The following is a 20,680-nucleotide window of genomic DNA, read 5'->3' on the forward strand; positions in this document are numbered from 1 at the left end:
ATCGTCATCCCTGACTGTTCCTTCTCAGTCATGCACAACATCCAATTGGTCTGCAAGACTGGTGGAGGCTAGTCTCTTAATAGCTTTTGAATCTGCCCTACATCAGCCTCTTAATCAGTCTTCTACTGTACTGTTTTCCTCCCTCCTACCAATAAACCCTCCAAAATACTTCCTGAGTTATCTTTCTAAACTGTAAATACAATCGTGCTACTTCCCTGTTTGTGAGGTGGTTCCCTTTTGCCTTCTGGAATCATTCCAACCTCTTAGCCCAGCATACCAAGCCTGTTAGACTCTAACAGAGTCTGCCTCAACCTACTTTTCCAGGTTATTAGCTCACCTCATGGCCTCCTACTCTTCCTTGCAGCTCTAATGAACTGCTTGCAGTGCTTCTGATGCTCGAAGCTCTCCCTTGCTTCATGCTCCTTCAGCCTAGAATGCCTGTGGCTGCGTAAGCCAACTGTCTCTCTCTCAAGACTCAGCTCAGTACCACTTCTGGGAATGCATCCTTGTCCTTCACCCAGCCCCCATCCCAGCACTCAGCTCCAGCATGCATTTATCACACTGCACTCGAATCATCTCATTATTTATATCTGTGTCCCCTGACTATAAGCTGTAAGGTTTGTGGAGGCAGGGACCCTGTTTGGTTTAACTTTGCATCCCTAGTGCTAAACACAAGAACCAGCACATTACTGATGTCCAGTCACTTTTGGTTTAAGGAATGAAGACATCTCCAGTATGGGTCCCAAGGTATCCTGATGTCTCCAGGCACTAGGGATGACCCAGTTCAGGGCTACGTTCTAATGCCTACCCAGTTTAGACCTGTATCCCTAGAGGACAGCCAGAGAGCCCGTCTGGCTTCTGGGAAATAGAGGGTGGGGCAGGCTGAACAGTAGCTCTTGTTGCTATGGTTTTTCGCTTGTTGCCCCAGGAAAGTTAGACCTGCAGTTATGAGCTTCCATTTCCAACCTGGCCTAACCTGGTAGCGTATGTCAATTGGTAGCAACTCCAAGGGAATTGGCCACCCAGGGCATGACTGCCCCGGCCAAAGAGTGTAGAAGACAGCACATGTGATACACACAAACTTGGTAATGACTGTGGTAACGACAGCCTGTTAAGTGGGTAGTAATTCAGGACATGCACTATCGCTGCTGTCCCTGGCAATCCCCAGCAGTTACTGAAGGTCTTCCATGTGCAGATTGTCTGGGAGCTCTACAAGCAGGCACTGTAGAGGATTAAAAATAAAACAGAAACAGAGTTTCCATACTTGGGAGCCTTATGCAATCTGGGCCCAAAATAAGGAACTTGCCTTTATTGGGGCTTTGGCTACCTTTGGTGGGAGGAGGTGGTAAGGGAAAATGTCTTATAAGACTTCTTAATCATTCATGTATAACGATAGTGATTTAAAGTAGTGGTAGGAAGCAGGGATGACAGTGCATATGCATTGGAGGCGGAGCCACATGCATTATGTAGCAGAGAGCTATTTTTTTCTCCAAGCTATTCTTCACTTCAGTAGGCCGGGAAAATTCCCTTGGTACTGACCCCATGTCACACTGTTACATCGTTGCCACTCAGTGTTATATCGTTTCAACAGTAGGTCCCTAATAAAGATCAGGGATTCCTTTTAAAACACTATGTATGGAATCTGAGCGATTTCTTCATAATGGAGGAAAAGCAGCATGGGTTGTGGTTATTTTGTATTAAGGGTTTTAAAATAAGGGCTTTTAAAGATTTTTTTAAAAATATCATTTGCAAGCCAAAGTAGATTGAGAGTAGAGCATAATATAAATATTTAAGCTCTGATTACTACTCTATGCCATTTTGATAAGGAAGAATTAAGTTATTTTTAGATAATAAAAATAGGTGCTGACATTGTGTCTCAAGCTGTATTTAGAAAGGAAAACGATTCAGAATCTATGTTAAACATAGCTTAGGAATCTGGTCACCGATTGATTAACATGAAATGCTTTTACAACACATTTGGATCTAATCAGAACCCCAAAGTCTCCTTAATGAAAGGGTAATTTAACTGCCCTCTAGAATCAAAAGATGTTTTTTTTAAAGAAGAAGAAGCTTTAAATATTAGAGATTTCAAATAGCTAATCCCTGGTCTCTCAATGACAATTCCTTTTCAAATTTCATAGAGATATATATGCATGTACAACCATCCGTCCCATGGTAGAAAAATGTAGGTCTGTCATCATGACATGTCATAGTGTCAAGATTAGTGATGTACATACTTATTAGTAAATTACTACTAAACAGTTATTACATTAAGCCTTAAGTGTCAATAATGCATTAAAATTATGGGAAGTAGTAAAATCCATTCCGGTGAGTATTAGCATACATTACAATAATATCTCAACCTGCTAGAGATCATATGCAAATTAGTACAACCTACTAGAGATAATGACAGTGAGATAAAAATTCGTGTATCTATTAACACATTCCAAAGTATTTTCAGATAGACTGAGTCATTTGAGACTCACAACTCCTCTGTGAGACTGGTCTTATGATCCTCTGCATTTTACAGAGGAAACAGGTTTAGCCAGGTTAAGTAGTTTGCTCTAAATCCCACAGCCAGTGCTAGACAGAGCCAGGGCCTAACCCTGGCCTGAGCTCACCCACTTCATGGCATGTGCTTATAATCTGGTAACAATTGGCTCCATCCTTTGGAAGATAGGCATCATCAATTAAAAGATCAATAAGAGTAAAGGGAAGAAAGAATTTGGCTTACTCATGATAAAAAAGTAAAAGTGTGCTAAAGGCATTATATAAATTATGGACGTTCTCTGAAAAATTACCCAACAATGTGATCCCTAAATATTTCTCTAAACTAACTTTAGTTTTAGAATGTAAGATACAAGTTTCTAATCACCACTAAAATCCTAAACAGTGTTTTCTGTAGGATATATTAAGATAAATTTTGGGGGTACCTTGCTTAGTTGGTTAAGCGTCTGAATTCAGGTCATGATCTCAGGGTCCTGGGATCAAGCCCCACCTCGTGCTCCCCACTCAGTGGGGAGTCTGCTTCTCTCTCACCCTCTTCCCCTCCTCCTGCTTGTGCTCTCTCTATTTGTCTCTCAAATAAAGAAATAAAATCTTTTTTAAAAAAGGTAAATTTTAGATGGTCCATTTATTTCTTTAAAGAAATGATATATACTAATAGGAAAAAGGCCTATTTAAAGATAGGTGATTATAAAGATAGTCCTATAGTTTGGTAAAGAGACTGGGTAGTGTATAACGCTAAAAAAATGTGGGGGGGTAAAACCACGGCCATCTTTTACATACTATAATGAAAGGAAACATGGGATGGCAGAGACTTTAACAAAAAGTGTAGGTCTGGTGCTGGCTGCAGGAGAGCCCTATTGGGAAGCTGTCGGCCCTACTGAGGGGACGAATGAGGGGCAGGTCTTCTGCCCTGCCACCTTTAAAAGAGTGGGCAAGACAGGGGCATCTGGCTGGCTCAGTTGGTAGAGCATGCAACTCTTGATTTTGGGGTTGTGAGTTTCAAGCCCCACCTTGGGTGTATAATTTACTTACTAAAAAAATAAAAGAGTGGACAAGACATTTGCAGCAACCTGGATGGAGCTAGAGAGTATAACGCTAAGTGAAATAAGTCAGTCAGAGAAAGACAAATACCATATGATTTCATTCATATGTGGGAATTTAAGCAGCAAAACAAATGAGCAAAGGAAAAAAAAAGACAGACAGAGAGACAGAGAGACAGAGAGAGAGACAAGCCAAGAAACAGACTCTTAACTCTAGAGAACAAGCTGATGGTCACCAGAGGGGAGGTGGGCGGGGGATGGGTGAAATAGGTGATGGGAATTAAGGAGGGCACTTGTCCTGATGAGCACTGAGGAATGTACGGAATTGTTGAATCACTATGTTGTACACCTGAAACTAACACAACACTGTTAACTATATGGGAATTAAAATTTTAAAGAAGTTTTAATTAATTAAAATTAATTAATTAAAATAAAAGAGTGGGCTAGAGAGGGAAAAGAAGCACACAAAAGAGTAAGTGCCAAAGAGAAGAGACTCACTTCATCTGAAATCCAAACTGGGTAACAGCAAACCCATCGGTCAAGTTTTTTTGTCTTTTTTTTTTTAAGATTTTTATTTTTCTAAGTAATCTCTATACCACATGCTCTACCAACCATACCACGTGCTCTACTAGGTGCCCCATCAGTCAGGTATTTTTCCTGACAAGCCTACAACCAGCTCATCTGCTCCAGTGTGGGTTTCCGGCCACCCATGTTGTCCACGTGCAGTGCTTTAACAATTCAAACTAATTTCAAACCTCAAAAGTCATGGGTCAAACTATCACCATTTAATCATGGGAGAAAGAGGAAAAATAGAGCATATGAAAAAGCTTAAAAGATTAGGAATTTTAAAGAGCTGGGGCTCTGTTACTTAAGAGTCATGAGGACATGAAAAAGAATAGTTCTGATTATGTAGAGGAAAGCATCATTTAGACCCATGCTTCTCCAGACACATAGTCTGAGGTCTTGTGGCACCAGTGTCGCTGGGCTGCTTGTGAGAATGCAAATGTTCAAGGCCCAACCCTGATCTAGAGAATGAGAATCATGGAGGGTGGGGCCTGGCTGTCTGCTTTAATAAGGTCTCCAGATGATTCTTCAATGCGCTAAAGCTTGCAAAGCAAGGATTGAGACCATCGGTAGTCAAACTGCAGATTACAACCCATTAGTGGGTTGTAAAATCAATTTTGTAGGCGGTGACCAGCATTTTACAAAAGTGAAATGGAATACAATAGAAAATGGAGTGCATCCCATGTTGCATGGGTATGAGCTCATAAAACTTGTTTCAGTTCTAGATATGTATGTACACCCAAGTGTACTGATCTAAATGAAGCAGCACTTTTAATTTTTGAAGAACTGGTAGGGTATAATCAGAGACAAATTTTATATGAAGCCAGAACTGTTTGACGATAAAACACACTGACAGCTTAATGTGGATTCCCGTTTTGAGAAAGAGTGAGGAGGGAAGGAAGAGGGCCAAGGAAAGAACACAGCAAGAGAAGGTTTTCTAACTCCTGAATCTTCGTGGGGAAAGAATCAAAGAATCAAAAAGGCCTACCCAGAGAGAAAAGGAGCGGGGGGGGGGGGGGGGGGGAGGGCATATACCATAGAGGAGATGTCAAGGAGGATAAGTATAAGATAAGGTCATGTGTGACCTTCAAGAAACAATCATGTAAGTAAGAATATTCATTCACAGATCATTTATTGTCCATCAGAGGTGCTAGGCACTGTGTTAGGTATGGGAGGTATAGAATAGATGTGAGGCCTCTTAGGTATGGGAGGTATAGAATAGATGTGAGACCGCACTGTTTAGTGACAAGCAAGCAAGATCAACAGCATGATCAGTGCTGTGAAGGGAAGCATTAATATAGTACTTAGTGGGAATACTGGAGTCAGTCTGTGATGATGTGGTTGCAGTGGGGTCACAGGGGACATCCATAGGGAGAGGGCATTTAATCAAAATGATGATCACATCTTAACATGGGATTCTTTTTTTAAACTAACCAGTAATTCTCTAGATCAGTGTTCTCAAACATTAATGTGCATCAGAACCCTTTAGAGTGCTTATTCAAGCACTTTTTGATTCAGTAGGTCTGGGGTGGGGGGGTCTGATAATCTGCCTTTCTGACAAGTTCCCAGGCAACACAGGTACTGTTAATCTGGAGACTGTTCTTCGAGGATCACTGATCTACATGGCTAAATTAAGAGTTCTGTTAGACGGTATTTCTAGAAACACAATTTAAAGTAGATAGGATTTAGTTGATCTGCATGCACACAAAAATTTAGTTTTTCTTTACTACATTTTGATGTCTTAATAGTAACTGTCACGAGAAATTTTTCATTTAACTTAACTTTTATTGTATAAAGTTTTACTAAGATTTAATATTTAGCTTAGATATTTGACAGTCAGGCAACTGTTCTTGTGTGTGCGGCAAAGATATGCCTGCTATGTGCTTGCCAAAATTATTTTTTTTCCTGGGCACACACCTAAGACTGCATTTCCTGACCCCTTTGCAGTTGGGTTAGAACATGTGACTGATTTCTACCAGCATGGATAGTGGGTAGGAGGGACACAAACCCTTCCGGGCTTGGCTGAAACTTCTTTCAATATCTGCCCTTTTTCTTTGGCCAGCCAGGTACACAGGATTTAGAGAAGGGCTCTGTGAGGAGTCTGGGGGTCTGCTTAGCCACTGCATAAGAGCCTGGGTCCCTGAGCCACCACTTGAAGAGAAACCCAAGATTGCCACTCAGGTGGGGAACCATCTGAAGAGATGAGAGGGAAGACCAGGTGAGCTCACAATGTGCTTTCCGGGCATTATGACCCTCAAGTTTAGTGGTTTGATTCTGCTGTGTAGCTTAGCCTGTCCTGACTAATGTTCTGCCTGGCATGACTAACACAAAACACCTATTTATGAGTTTCATGATCCACTTCAATTTCTATTCTCTTATGTCCAACATTCAGCCTGTAAATGACTTTCTGGCCACTCATTTTTTTTTTTAAAGATTTTATTTATTTATTCATGAAAGACAGAGAGAGAGAGAGAGAGAGAGAGAGAGAGAGGCAGAGCGAGAAGCAGGCTCCCAAGGAGCAGGGAGCCCGACGCAGGACTCGATCCCAGGACCCTGGGATCATGACCTGAGCTAAAGGCAGATGCTCAACCATCTGAGCCACCCAGGCACCCTCTGGCCACTCATTTATTCAACAAATACTTACCCAGAGGCTACTGTATGCCAAGCACTGCCGATGGTGAGCAAAAAACCCACATGCCTTCCATGCTCTCAGGGAATTTAGTCTTGTGAGGAAGGGACATAAATCAAACAATTGTTCAGACATGTAAAATTCCAGCTCTTGTGGATGATGTGAATGTTAGAAACCTGGTGCTATCAGATTTTTTTTTTCCTAGTTAGGAATAAATGTTGAGTGCTTTCAGGTGTAATTGCCATCTGAGTAAAAATGATTTAAAAATCTAAGTTTGGATGTGATGAAGCAAAATATAATTAAATCTGAATACGACTAAGAGTCATACAGTTTTATCATTAAATCTTTTCATTTAATAGTTTTAACTACTGAATGGCATTTGCTCTATATTATAGTTACCTAAACTTTTAAAATGCATATATAATGATGAATGTGAAATCCTTTAACTTACCAGTTGTTAGCTCCTCAGAGACTTGCTGAAGTCCTTTACTCCTTTTTTTAAATCATAGTGTTACTTTTCTATATTCCTGCTGAACCAGAGTTTTACACCAAAGGCCTCATTCAATAAAAGTTAAATCAGATCAAATCACTAAATACCTTCTTGAATTAGAACTTGTCATTCTGGTTACCACTTTAGCCTTTCAAATTTTTCTCTGCTTACCAAGTAACCAATGGTTTCAGTAAGCTCATACACAAGATGAAATAATTTTAGATTTCCATTGAGTAGCTTTATTTTTCCATTTCCCTACATATATATGCACACATTGACACATATATATTGATAAATATATGCATACATTCACATCTTCAGATGTCTTATATATACAAAATGTATCTATACATATATTCTTCACTTTTGTTTGAAAACTTAATTTTCATATTTGAATGATGAAAATCTTTACATAAATGACATTACAAATGTGGAAAAAAGATAAGGTATTTATTTTTGCAGTTCGTACAAAAATACCAGTTGCTATTATTTTCACATAGTGGACACTTCAGGAATTTTCAAAAAGGATATCCAGACCATGCTCTGCCACCAAGATACTACATCACAGTTAGAAATGAACTGAGGAGAATTTTGCTAAATTCCATTTTAGAGAAATTACAGGCTTTTATTATTATTTTTAAAGTTTATTTATTTAAGTGGGGCTTGAACTCACCAACCAAGAGATCGAGTCTCAGGCTCTAGTGACTGAGCCAGCTAGGTGCCCCTAGAGAAATTACAGGATTTTAAAGCTGTCAGTGCCCTAGGGATTTAATACAAACATGCCAGATCAGGAAACTAAAGTCCAAAAAGGTAAAGTTTGCCTACTACACGTAGTTTAGTTCTGATCCCAGACCTAGACCCCAGATCTCCTAAATCAGATGCAGCTTTCTCTGCACCACGGTTTTTGCCTTACAACTGAAGGTCAGGCCGGATTATCTTTAGTTCTTCCAACTGCGCTTCCTCCACGGTCAGTTTTATGGGGTAAATCTAGTTAAGATCGAGTTGACTTCTGCCTTCTTGGTTATTTCTTATGTTTTTGCGGTTCTTAGTCTTTTATCATCAACATTGCTGAGCTTCTGTTTTATTTAAAAGACACACTCTTAGTAACACCAACGAGGAGGTTAACACCCACCCAAACTGGAGGCTCAGGACCTAGGACACAGCCATTCCCAGCCCCGCTGGGAAAACGTGAAGTTTGGAGACGCGGTCTAATCCACGGTCCCAGGGCCACGTGCGAGAGGAGGGGCCGCCTTCTGGTTGGCGCCCCGAGGGGCTCCGTCCCTCCAATCCGTTTAGGCCCCGCCGTGGAGGAAGGGGCGCGGCCAGGAGGAGGGGGCGGGGCCAACGACCTGTCCATCACCGAGTCCGCGGGTGGCGGCACCTACCACACCGCTGTACCTTGGCGAGGCGGGGCCGGGGCGGGAAGGTCGCGGCCGGGGGAGGCGGGGCCGGGCCGGCGGAAGCCAATCCGCCGGGCGGCGCGAGGGGGCGGGGGTGGGGCCACCGCCTGCGACCCAAACACCCTAGTCCGGGTGCACTTTAGAGCCGCGCTGCTCATCGGCCTTCCGGTGCGAGGGCCGGGGAACGTCCTCCCCTACTGGGCACCCCCACCTTCGTGGCCCAGAACCTCCCCCCTCGCCCCTCCTTCGCAGGGGGGAGTGGGGCGACGGTTGCCGGGAAGCGCGCGCCGCCCCTCCCTCCCCTCCTCCATCCTCTCCTCACGCGCCACCCGTTTTTCCTCTTTCTCCGTTAATAACAGCTGGGTGGCTGTGGGAGGAGGGAAGGTGGCCCCGGCGGAGTCTGGGCGGGCGCCTCCCACTCACCCGCGAGCCGCCGTGTGAGCGGGAGGATGGCGGCGGTAGCTGCGGCCGCCCGGGAGGAGGCGGTACCGAGGCCCGGGGCGCAGAGAGCGGCGACGACGGCAGAGAGCGGTAGCGACCCGTCGCGGCGCACCAGAATCGAAACCAGCGGCAGCCGCACAGCCACCTGAGCCGCCCCTCCCGCCGGAGCTAGCGAGAGGCGTCCGCCGCAGCCCGACCTCCTTCCTCTTCTCTCCTCGTTTCCCGCGACTTCCCGCAGGCCGCCGGTCTCGCCCGCCGCCCCCGAACACAAGAGCGCGCCGGGCGCTGACCGCCCTTCGGGGCGCCGGGCGGCGGCCCTGGACGTGCGGGCTTCCCCTTGCGCCGGCCGCGGCGCTTCGGCCCTGCCTGCTCGCTCCTGCGCTCGCTCCCGCCCTCCCGGCGCTCGGGGCGCCGCGCGCGGGCCCGGCCCGGGGCAGGGCGGCCATGGGCGCCAAGCAGAGCGGCCCGGCCGCTGCTAACGGCCGCACCCGTGCCTACTCGGGCTCGGATCTACCTTCCAGCAGCAGCGGAGGGACCAATGGGACCGCGGGCGGCGGCAGCGGCACGGGGGCGCGGGCCGCGGCCGCGGGGAGGTTTCCGGCTCAGGTGCCCGGCGCGCACCAGCCCACCGCCTCCGGCGGCGCCGCGTCGGCCTCGGCGGCTCCGCGCAGTCGCTCCCTCGGCGGGGCCGTGGGGAGCGTGGCGTCGGCGGCCCGCGCGGCGCAGTCCTCCTTCAGCATCCCCAACAGCAGCAGCGGCCCGTACGGCTCGCAGGACTCGGTGCACAGCAGCCCCGAGGACGGCGGCGGCAGCAGAGACCGGCCGGCGGGCGGGGGCTCCGGCGGCCCGCGCCTGGTGATCGGCTCCTTACCAGCTCACCTCTCGCCGCACATGTTTGGAGGTACGGCTCCCTCCCCTCCTCGGCTCCCCGGTTCCCTGCCTCTCGCGGGCCGCACGTGCGCCACGGCCGCGCTGGGGTTTACCCTTCTTCTTTTCTCCTTCAGCCTGAGCGTCGCGGCTTTGCCGCGCGGCCCGGCCGGCTCGCCCCTCTGGGCAGGAGAACCGCCACTTAACCCCGGCCGCGCCGCTCCCGCTACTCCCTGGGCTTTGGTTTTTAGACACCGGGGGTTACCCCCCGCCTCACAGTGGGTGCCCAGTAGAGGAAGCCCTTGTTTTCCCCTTGGGGTGAATGGAGCAAAGATTGTTTCTGAAACAAACCGATGCAACAGCCCTCGTGCTTGTAGCTTCTAGTATCAGGAAGTCAGAAGACCAGTTGCCAAACGTAGTTCTAACTGGGGACTCAAGTGGTGAGCATTTTTTTTAAAGGCCAACAGTCAGAGGGTCTCAAAGGAACATACGAGTATTTGATAAAGGAGGGAGTTATCTCCGTTGGACTGTTAATATAAAACTGGAATCCTTAAGTCTATGTAAACAGCCCCACCTACTGCATACAGTTTAATTGGTTGAATGTGTGATGGAAAAATGTATTTTTGACCCCAGTGAATTGCTACTTTAGAAAATGGTTAATGTGAGTTCCTCTTAATTTGGACAGGGCATTTTAAAAAATTGAAAGCAGTTTCTTATGGGAATCCTGCCTAAAAGATGCCGTAAAAGCATAGGTGCTTTTGGAAAAGCAGTGTTGACTGCGAGTTCAGGAAAAGTCACTTGTGATAAGTGGAAATTTTAAATAGCAAAATGTGCTTTTATGTAGAAACAGGAAGGGTGCACTTGATCTGAGGAAACTTAATTTGGCCTGCTCAGTTATGTTCAGTAGTGATTTACTTTACCTCAAAACGGTTAATATCGTAAACGAATCAAGACACCTTTTCCTTCGCAGTTCTTGAGAAGAAATTGGAAGTTTAATCTGGTTAGAAAGGCCGACTATAGAAGATAAACATCCCCGTGTCACTGCATTATATTACATAAATTCACAAGTGAGCACAGCTGAAACTGAGGAAACCATTCCCTCCATTTTTGTGGCCCCTTTTTTATATGCTTATATATGCGAGAAATTTGAGTTGGTGAAGTGGAATGTTCAATAATGTAATTTATCTGTTCTAATATTCTGTACTATCAGTATTCATGTTAGCATATTGAGAATGGGAATGTCATGTTTATTTTATTTTTTTTTAAGATTTTATGTATTTATTTGACAGAGAGACACAGCGAGTGAGGGAACACAAGCAGGGGGAGTGGGAGAGGGAGAAACAGGCTTCCCGCTGAGCAGGGAGTCCCGTGCGGGGCTCGATCCCAGGACCCTGGGATCATGACCTGAGCCGAAGGCGGACGCTTAACGACTGAGCCACCCAGGCACCCCCATGAAAGACAGTTTCTTGAGAATGGGAGATTAGTGCAAGAATAAAGGCTAAGCTGGTTTTTAAAAATATCGTTTTAAAGTGAAAATTTGCATTCAGCAGTTATCAAAAGATGTATTTAAAAGTTTGTTAAAAGAGTAAGAAGAAGCTTGTCAAATTAATATCTTATTTCAAATACACTGATTAAAGGGCTAATAATTTTCTTTAACAAAGAGTATATCTGTATGGGTTTATTTTCTGAAAATAAATACCTTCCATTCAGAGCAGGGGGGCAAATAGTTGACACTTAGGTTTTTAATTCACAGTAAATTAGCAAATAACAAAGACCTGGTTCATAAAAGTAGAAGTAAAGCAAATTTACCTTTTTTCTTATTTAAGTTCCTAGTTCTCTGCGCTTAGTTCTTTTTGTACTTTCAGGGTTAGGATGATTGGGGCCTAATAGCACAGTGATACTGTGGAACTTGGGGCAGCCTTTCTTAACCAGGTGTCTGCAGAGAATAGTGCCCTAATGTCCTAAGGCAGCTATTGTAGGCCAACTAATTTTTTTCTCCTGTGCTCTTAGAGTGATTCTAGTTATGTATCATTTTTCTGAAATTTGAGAAAACAAATAGTCTGTGTTTGGTAGTTCAGATAAAAAACTGGAGAGAGTGTGGAAGGGGATCAGAGAAATTACTTGTTCCCATCATATGATAGGAACAAATCAATATGCCAGGACCTTAAATCCTGGTTGACACAGGGAGATGGAGTACACTTAACGTAAAAACACATCTTTCTACTGGCATTTGCTTTATTGAGATTTTTACTTCTGTTTCAATGGGTAGGTTTATCAGGGAAACTTAATAGAAGCATATTTCTCCTCATCCTGAGATTTAGGAAGCGAGATGATGAATCTTTATATTTATTTTCAGATGATGAATCTTACTGTAAAAAATTACACTTGATTATACTTCACATTGATTTAATTTCTTAGTGTGTATTATAGTATCAATGTCTTCAGTTACAAATTGTATAAATGGGCATATATGAAGTGATTCCCTCTGAAAATTGAGAAAAGGAATTATTTTTTAATTAGTGGGAAGTTTTGCTGTAATTTTGTAAAACTTATTTTAATTGATATTTGTGTTATTTTGTAATAGGAAAATACGGTACTAATAAGATGGAAAATTGTCCTTCTCTTTTGGGCTGTCATGTAATTTATAGAAAACCTAAACAATATACCACTTCTTTCTTTATTTAAATAGTAGTCTAGCAAATTGAATTGTTAGTAGTTTCATCATAATGAATTACCAAATTGAATGAGGTTTTCTGTGTCAGTTTTATGTTTTGAGTATGTATTTTAGGTGAATACATTTTTAGTTCTCTCTGGAGAGAACCAGAAGAGAGGTGCTTAATACAGAATATTTTAGTTTACAGAAATTTCCTAGAACTGAACGGTTTTTCTTATTTTTGTTACTTTGGACTGCTGAGTCTAATACTATTAAAGTGAACAAAAGCCTTCTCTTGTCTATCACCTTTGTTTTAAAACAGGCCTTTAGTGATGTATATATATATAAGCTAATATTTTAAAGCCTTGGTATTTTAGGATTTTTTTTGGCTTTATGTCTACATTTTTTCCACTATCAAGTTGCTAATGTTCATAAAATCAGTTATTATGGGTGGTAGAATAGTCTTTTAATGATCCAGCAAGGATAGGGAAGGTATTTGAAAAAGGACTATAAAATATACCAGTGAATGGAGATTATTTCTGGAAATATGTGGGCTTCTCTTATAGCCTATCCGTGAGTCTAGAAGTGAAAATGTAAAATGCGTTAATCTAGACTGTTAACTGGTGCTACTCAGTTGCTTTCGGCCTTCTCCTAATTGGCTTGAGTTTGTTTGGGTCTGTTGTGTCCTTCAGTGTTTCAGTAGTCTGACTAATTCAGGCGCCTTCTGTTACGTAGGAAACATGATTCCTTATGTTGAAGGAGTGTGGGTTATCTCTTAAAATGGAGTATGTTAAATGAAATCTGTATTTCTAGACAGATTTATTTCTCCTAATCTTCAAGAAAGATGCAGGTTTTGGGGCACCTGGGTGGCTCAGCCGTTAAGCGTCTGCCTTCGGCTCAGGTCATGATCCCAGGGTCCTGGGATCGAGCCCCACATCGGGCTCCCTGCTCGGCGGGAAACCTGCTTCTCCCTCTCCCACTCTCCCTGCTTGTGTTCCTGCTCTCACTATTCTCTCTGTCAAATAAATAAATAAAATCTTAAAAAAAAAAAAAAGAAAGATGCAGGTTTTTAAGGTAGTGAATTATCTCCATTGTTACTGAATCATTCTCAGTCATCCCTTCTTACCAGTATCTAGTGCCAAAATATTTGAATTTGGGTTATTGTGATTAATCTACTTCCTGTTTCTGAATTTTCTTTAATTCATTTGAAAACCTTTATGCAGTGTGGCAGAAGAGAAATACCTGCTTCTTCATAAGAAAAATTACACTTCTAACTACCAACCTTGTCACTGCCCAAAAGAACAACTCTGGCGGTTAATGTTTCTCACTTGTAATCCCACATATCTTTAAACACTATAGGAGATACCTGGTGTTGTATGCTTTGTTATGCTAAAGTGTGGGCTCTGTCCTGGAAGTTTCTGCTTTGGGAATATTTTGAAAATCCTCTTTCACCCCTCTTCTTCCACCTCCAGCTTTATTTTATTATTTTTTTTCCCCGAAAGTTCTCTTGTCTGCAGGGTAGAAGGTGGGCTGGAGGAAGGAGTGGTTTGTGTTGCACTGGGCATCATCTGATATGAAAGGTGCCTGACCTGAGTCCTTCTGATGCTTTGCTAGTTGCAAAGCCAGTCCTTGAACTAAGGATAGTGCCTCCAGCAAGTCCCCAGCCCCCTCCAATTTGATTGCTTAGCCTCGTAACCAGTAAGTGGGTTATTTGTTTTTTGGTTACCAATACTGTTAATTAGGTACGAGCTTTTAAAATATTGATTATTCTGTGTTTATAAGGAGAATTCCCTTAATGTTATACTTACTGAATATGCTGGGTATATCTATGATTGAGTATATTAGCAAATGGGTTAAAAAAAGTATAGGAACAGTTTTATGTAGCAAAGTACTTCTTAAATGTTTCAATTGTGCATGTATTTGGTATTAACTAATGAGTTTGTTCTACCCTTGTTTAAGTGTTTGGAAATTGGGGAAGACATGTCTTTTGTGTAAACAGTAGGGTTCAGAAATACCTTAGGTTCTGATTTTGTAAGTTTTCTCTTCTCATTATTAACAAATTACTATACATTTTGCTGTCCAAAACATGTTTTTATCTATTATCTCAGTTTTTATGGGTAAGGAGTCTGGGTTCATTTTAGCTTGGGTCCTCTGCGAGATTGCAATAAAAGTATGCCAGGACTGGGTTGTTATTTAGAGACTCAACTGGGGAAGGGTCTCTTTTCAAGCTGCCTCAAGTTGTTGTCAGAATTCATTTCCTCATAGTTGCTAAGCACATGACATCTTGCTGCTTCAGAGCCAGCAAAGGAGACAGTCTAGCGAGGTGAGCTGGTGCTACATACACTCTTACGTAAATACACGTACTGTAATCACATACAGTTCATTGCTTTGCTGCTTGCACTGGTTGGAAGCAAGTCACAGGTCCCCCTATACTCAAGGGGAGGGAATGACAGGTGTAAATTTCAGAAGACAGGGATCATGTGTGGCCATCCTGCAGTTTACCACATTGATTGTAGACTTAGGTTGACCAGTTAAACATGCTACTGTTCTAACTTTATTTTTAAACTCACTTTTCATTTACTTTAGAAAAGTTCTAATGTATATGGTAAATGTTGCTTTAGTAAACATGAATTTATTTTTTTAAGGGGCTGGCATTGTAGTTTTCAGGGGTGCAAACAAGGCTTCTCCTGTGCTTGCTCAGGTCTCAGTTGAATATACATTGTAACAAGTGCTGTAATAGGACTATTAACAAAATGTTTTGTAAGGTATCCTTGTTTCAAGTAAGGAATACTTCACAGAGACAGGTAACATTTGAACTTTAAGGATTTAGCAGTCGTTGGGGGCGGGGAGGACACTAACAGACTAAGGAAGAATCCACAAAAGCCTTGGATTTTGTTAGGGCATATTGAAAAGTTAAATGTGTCTGGGTTGTAGGCCGTAAGGATAACTGATGAGAACATGAAACTAGGAAAGTCGGTTTGGACCATTTGTTGAGGATTTTATAGTACTGTACCTTTGTTTTACTTAGCCAAGTTTTGAAGTAGGCACCCCTATGGTCATAGTTGATAATGGATGGCAGCCTTCCTGAGGAGTGCAGTGCTCAGCCTGTGACACTGTTAGAGCACTGCTACTCATGATTAAATTGCTTGTTAGGAGGGGAGAGATAGCAGGAAGATAAGCTAGGATTCTTTTAGACTATAATTGGTGGAAGGTGCCTAAATTGAAATTATAGCTTTGGTGGAGGAGAGGAAAAGTTGGATTTGAGTGAGGTTTCTAAGGTAAAACTGATAGGATTGAGAACCAGGGTGCATAGTGATGTCATTAACCAATATGAAAAATAAAGGAAAAAAATTTTAGGAAATGAGTTCCTTCAGGCCTGTTAAATTTTGAGTGGCTATGGGGTTTCCATCTAGAAACATCCTTTAAGCAGTTGGAAATATACGTCAGTAATTTAGGACATTACCAAAAATTGAGAAATAGTCAATTAGCAGATTTTAAGTGAAGCCAAAAAATAGGATTACTAAGGGATGAATATAAATTGAGGAGGAGCAAGCATGAAATCCTGGGGAGCAAGAATTTTAAGAGACAAGCAGAGTAGGAGAACAATTGCACCTGTCATTCCCTCCCCTTGAGTCTAGCAGGACCTGTGACTTGCTTCCAACCAGTGCAATTGAACCCAAGGAGAAGAAGTTGATGGAAATTTTTTTTTTAAATCATAAAAATAATACATGTTCATTAGAGAAAACTAAAATGCAGAAAATACTGAAAAACACATACAAAAAAAATAGCAAATAACTCGTAATCTTACTGCCAGAAATAAAATTTGGAACATTCATCCTATATATTCTTTTCATTTTAAACTTTTGTGATGTTGTAATGTAAAATTTTAAAGCTACAGATTTCTCTCTGAGAACTGCTTTAGCTGAATCCCACAGATTTTGAAGTGGTTTTGTTAACATGCAATTAAAAATATTGTCTAATTTCTCTTGTGAGCTCTTCTTTTATCCATGGGTCAGATATTCTTTGATGACATGCTCTTTCCACTTAGTTTCTTCCATGACATTGAATTTTTTTATAACATGGTTTTTAATGACTGCTCAGTGTTCCCAAATTCACTAAGTATTTAATGAGGACCTACTTTGTCATGTACTGTACTGAGGATACAGAACTGAAGAAATAAAACACATACCCCTGCTTTCATGGACCTTCTGTCCTACTTGAGGAAGAAAGTAAACAAGTAAAAATAATGTGTCAGTGGGTGTTGAATGTGACAGGGAAAAATGGAGTGGAAAGGTGGGTAGAGATTGGGGGGTGGAGACTTGTCCCTATGTTAAGTAGTGTTCTGGAGATAACTTCACTGACAAGGTTGACATATAAGCAGAGGGAAGGGAGCAAGCCATGAGGGATCTCTAAAGGAAAAACATACCCAGGCAGAAGGAACGGTTAACTAGAAAGGCCCCGAGGAATGAATGTACCTGATGTGTTTTGGTGAGAAAAGCTGTGAAACCAGTGTAGTTGGAATGCAGAGGGTTGTAGATGAGGGCAGAGAGGAGGAGTGGGATGGGGCAGAATCATAAAACCACTGAGCTGGTTTTTTGACTTTTGTTTTAGAGATGGAGAGGCATTTGAGAGTTTCGTTTTGTTTTTAAAAGATTTTATTTATTTGTCAGAGAGAGAGAGCGTGCTTGCGCAAACAGGGGGAAGGGCAGGCAGAGGGAGAAGCATGCTCCCCACTGAGCAAGGAGCCCAATGGCAGGACTCAATCCCAGGACCCTGGGATCATGACCTGAGCCAAAGGCAGACGTTTAACTGACTGAGCCACCCAGGCATCCCAGCATTTGAGAGTTTTTTGAGCAGAAGATTGACATAACCGGCCTTGGGCCTTTAAAGGATTACTCTGGCCACAGTGTGAGAGTGGACACTAGAGGGCAAGAGTCAAGCAAGGAGTTAAAAATCAGGGCAAAAGATAACAGTGGCTTGGACCAGGGTGGTGGCACTGAAGGTGGTGAGGAGTGGCCAGACTCTGGATGTCCTGTTCTTGGAAGATGGAGCCAACTGGATGAGCTGTTGGAGGAGTGAGAGTGAAAGCAGAGGCGGGGTTTATATGGTTTATTTGCAGTTGGGTGCTATTATGTACTAGTGCTGTCACAGTCCTGGCATGCAAATGTTTATGTTTCTCCAGTTCTTAAAAATTTATCAGAAGTGTGGGATTGTTAGAACCAAAGATAGGCATTTGTTCAAGGCATTTGATCTTTATTGCTGAATTGCCCTTTAGAAAGGGCAGCTTCTTTAAAGTATAATTTCAGGAGTATTTAAATTTTTTCTCCCCATGAAAACTCTAGTGAGGTTTTTAATACTTAACAGGGCAGGTTGGTAGATGCATTTTGAGTAATATCTATCAGTCATGATTTAGTGCTCTTTTTTTTAATAGTAAATTTAGTGTATCAAAAAAGAATATATTCCATCATTTGAATTTAATAAATTCTGACCATCTTATATATCCTAATTTTTGTTGAAATTGTGATTAGTTTGATAATATATAAATTTATTTGTATACATGTGAGCTGAGAGAAATAGAACAAAGAAAACATATACATAATGAGTTATTACATGTAATTGATTTCAAAGAGCCAGCTTTTGGTTTGAATGATAAATTTTACCACTTTATTTTTTTTTAAATTTCATCAGTACTGCTCTTATCTCTTATTTTCTTTCTCATTTTGTAAGGTTAATTGTGCCCTTCTAGCTTTTTTTTCCTTTTTTTTTTTTTAAAGTAAGCTCTACACCTAATGGGCTTGAATTCACGGCCTTGAGATCAAGAGTTGCATGCTGTATTGACTGAGCTAGCGAGAGGGGCCCCTCTTTTAGCTTCTTAGTCCATTTTATTTTTCTTTTGTTCTTTTTTAATAATAAAAGCATTAAGGCGATGATTACTCCTCGGTACATGTAGTCATTTCCTATAGCTTTCGATACTTAGTATTTTTATTGTCATTAAGTAAATGAACACTCTTGAGGAATAATTTTGTTAACTAAGATTTTTTTTTTTTTTTTTAAACCTAGGAGTTATATTAAAATGACTTTAACATCTTTGGTAAATTTACCGTTGTTTTGCTACCCTCTTGTTATTTCTAGTGTAAATTAGAAGTATTGCATTGTGGTCATAGAGTCTTAAGACTTTTTCAGTTGCAAATGATAGAAATTCAATGGAAAAACAGTATTATAGATCTTGGGATAGATCTGTGTTCATCCACTCTGCACTGCATTTTTGATAGGCGCTTTCAGCTTGCTAACTCTTATCTTTCATTTTGGGTAGTTGTTTGGAATTATTTCTGTGATTATTTTTTCTGCCGTTTTCTCATTTCAGTGTTGGATACTTAGAGTGATCCTTTGCTGTATCTTTTTTCTATCTTTGTTTTTGGTTCTTTTTATGGGAGTTTTTTCCCCAACTTCGGTCTTCTAACTCTTTACTTGACTTTTGTTTATTTCTATAATCTTTTTAATTTCCAAGAGCTTTTTTTTTTTAATTGTGAATTTTTTCATACGTTTTGTTCTTTTGTGGGTACAGTCTTTTTCTAAGAGTATTAATGATACGTGTTTTTGTGTATGCATATGCTTTATTTCCCCCTCCCAATTACTCAATTTCTTCCCAGTTGCTTTTTCTCTTTGTTTGGCTTCAGTCTTCTCTCTTCAAATGTTTGGTGATTGTTGCCTGGTCACCATTCATTCTCATTGGAAGCTGTGTGTGCATGCAGGGTTATCTGTTTGGGCCCCTTTTCTTAGGAATTGGGAAATTCCTAAGAATTACTGTCTTTTTTTTTTTTTTTGGATTGGCATATTTTCCAGAATGGCTTTTCTTTCTCTCTCTCTCTCTCTTTTTTTTTTTCTTTTTGCCTGGAGGATGTACTATTTTATACATCTGTTCTAGGAGCAGAGTGAGAAGAAAGTCGGGAGTGTTAACACTCAGTGTGGTACTTTCATTTAATTCCCATATTCATTATCAGTAGGTACCTCTGTCTTTATTCCTGTTATCCCCAAGTCCAGAAACTTGCTTTCTCCGAATAACAAACCTCCAGTCTAATGCCAGCGTGGGGGAGGAACAGCTGCCTAGTTGCTGGGAATCAGGGAGGATAACTGGAAAGAGACTTGCAGTGACTCTTTCTCTCTTGTGCCTCATGTAAAGCAGCTTGCTTTTCTGCTTTCCTAATTCTGCAGTGAAAGTTACCACTCATTTTCTTTCCGTAGTCTAACGATATCCCTTTTTCCCCCTCTATACTTTTATAGGCTTAATTCCTTTAAAAAAAAAAAACATTTTTCATGCTTTTAGTAAGATGTTTGAACTGAGGGGAGTCTGATAAATGTATTGAAGCAGTTGTCTTTAACTGGGAGTCCTCTTTTTTTCCCCCTAATTGCCTAAGAAGTAATCCATTTCTATGAAATTTCAACAATTCAGATAAATGAAAGTCATTTTCATTCCTTCTCTGATGATCCCATTCACTCCCAGATGTCACTGTTACCATTTTTATGTATGTGTACTTCGTAACTTTTTGATAAATTGATTTACATACTTACAGAGAAAAGCAGTTTGATTTTTATGAGATTTTGCGATACTTATTGTTGACAAGAACATGGTTGTACTATATTCTTCTAAAACCTGCTTTTTTCTTTTTAATGGGTTTAGGAGTTTTTAATGTGGAAGGACATATATAAGTATAACTCTTCTTTTTAACTGCTTACTTTTCCATAATATGCATGTACTGTAGTTTATTTATGGTAAGCATTTAGGATGTTTACATTTTTCGGTGTTGTAAAAAACATCTTTATCAATATATGCATACGTGCAGATTTTTCTCAGATAGGCACTACTATGACACCAACCATCTGGAATTAGTGTCAGACTCCACAGGTTTAAGGGCACTGCCCTGAGAAGACCGTCCTCATTTCAGCTTTAGCTACATTTTGGGGTTCCCGGGCTGCCTGAATTTCTGATCAAATGACTACAAATTTGGAGTAGTGGGGGTGTGAAGGAAGGTCCCATGACTTCTCAGGTTTGATAATTCACTAGAATAACTCATAGGACTCAAGAAAATG

At 41.6% G+C, this 20,680-nt stretch overlaps 1 protein-coding gene across 1 annotated transcript in view; it reads left to right on the forward strand.

Annotated features, from left to right (window-relative positions):
• The first annotated feature begins 8,829 nt into the window (after window positions 1–8,829).
• ZNRF2 (zinc and ring finger 2) overlaps window positions 8,830–20,680 on the forward strand; it is a 95,784-nt gene continuing 83,933 nt past the window's right edge. The window contains exon 1 of the mRNA XM_027573796.2: window positions 8,830–9,973. Coding sequence (XP_027429597.1) covers window positions 9,517–9,973 — 457 coding nt within the window. The 5' untranslated portion in view covers window positions 8,830–9,516. The remainder of the gene's footprint in view (window positions 9,974–20,680) is intronic.

Source organism: Zalophus californianus, chromosome 12 (assembly GCF_009762305.2).
Source record: "Zalophus californianus isolate mZalCal1 chromosome 12, mZalCal1.pri.v2, whole genome shotgun sequence".
In the NCBI taxonomy this organism is placed as follows: domain Eukaryota; kingdom Metazoa; phylum Chordata; class Mammalia; order Carnivora; family Otariidae; genus Zalophus; species Zalophus californianus.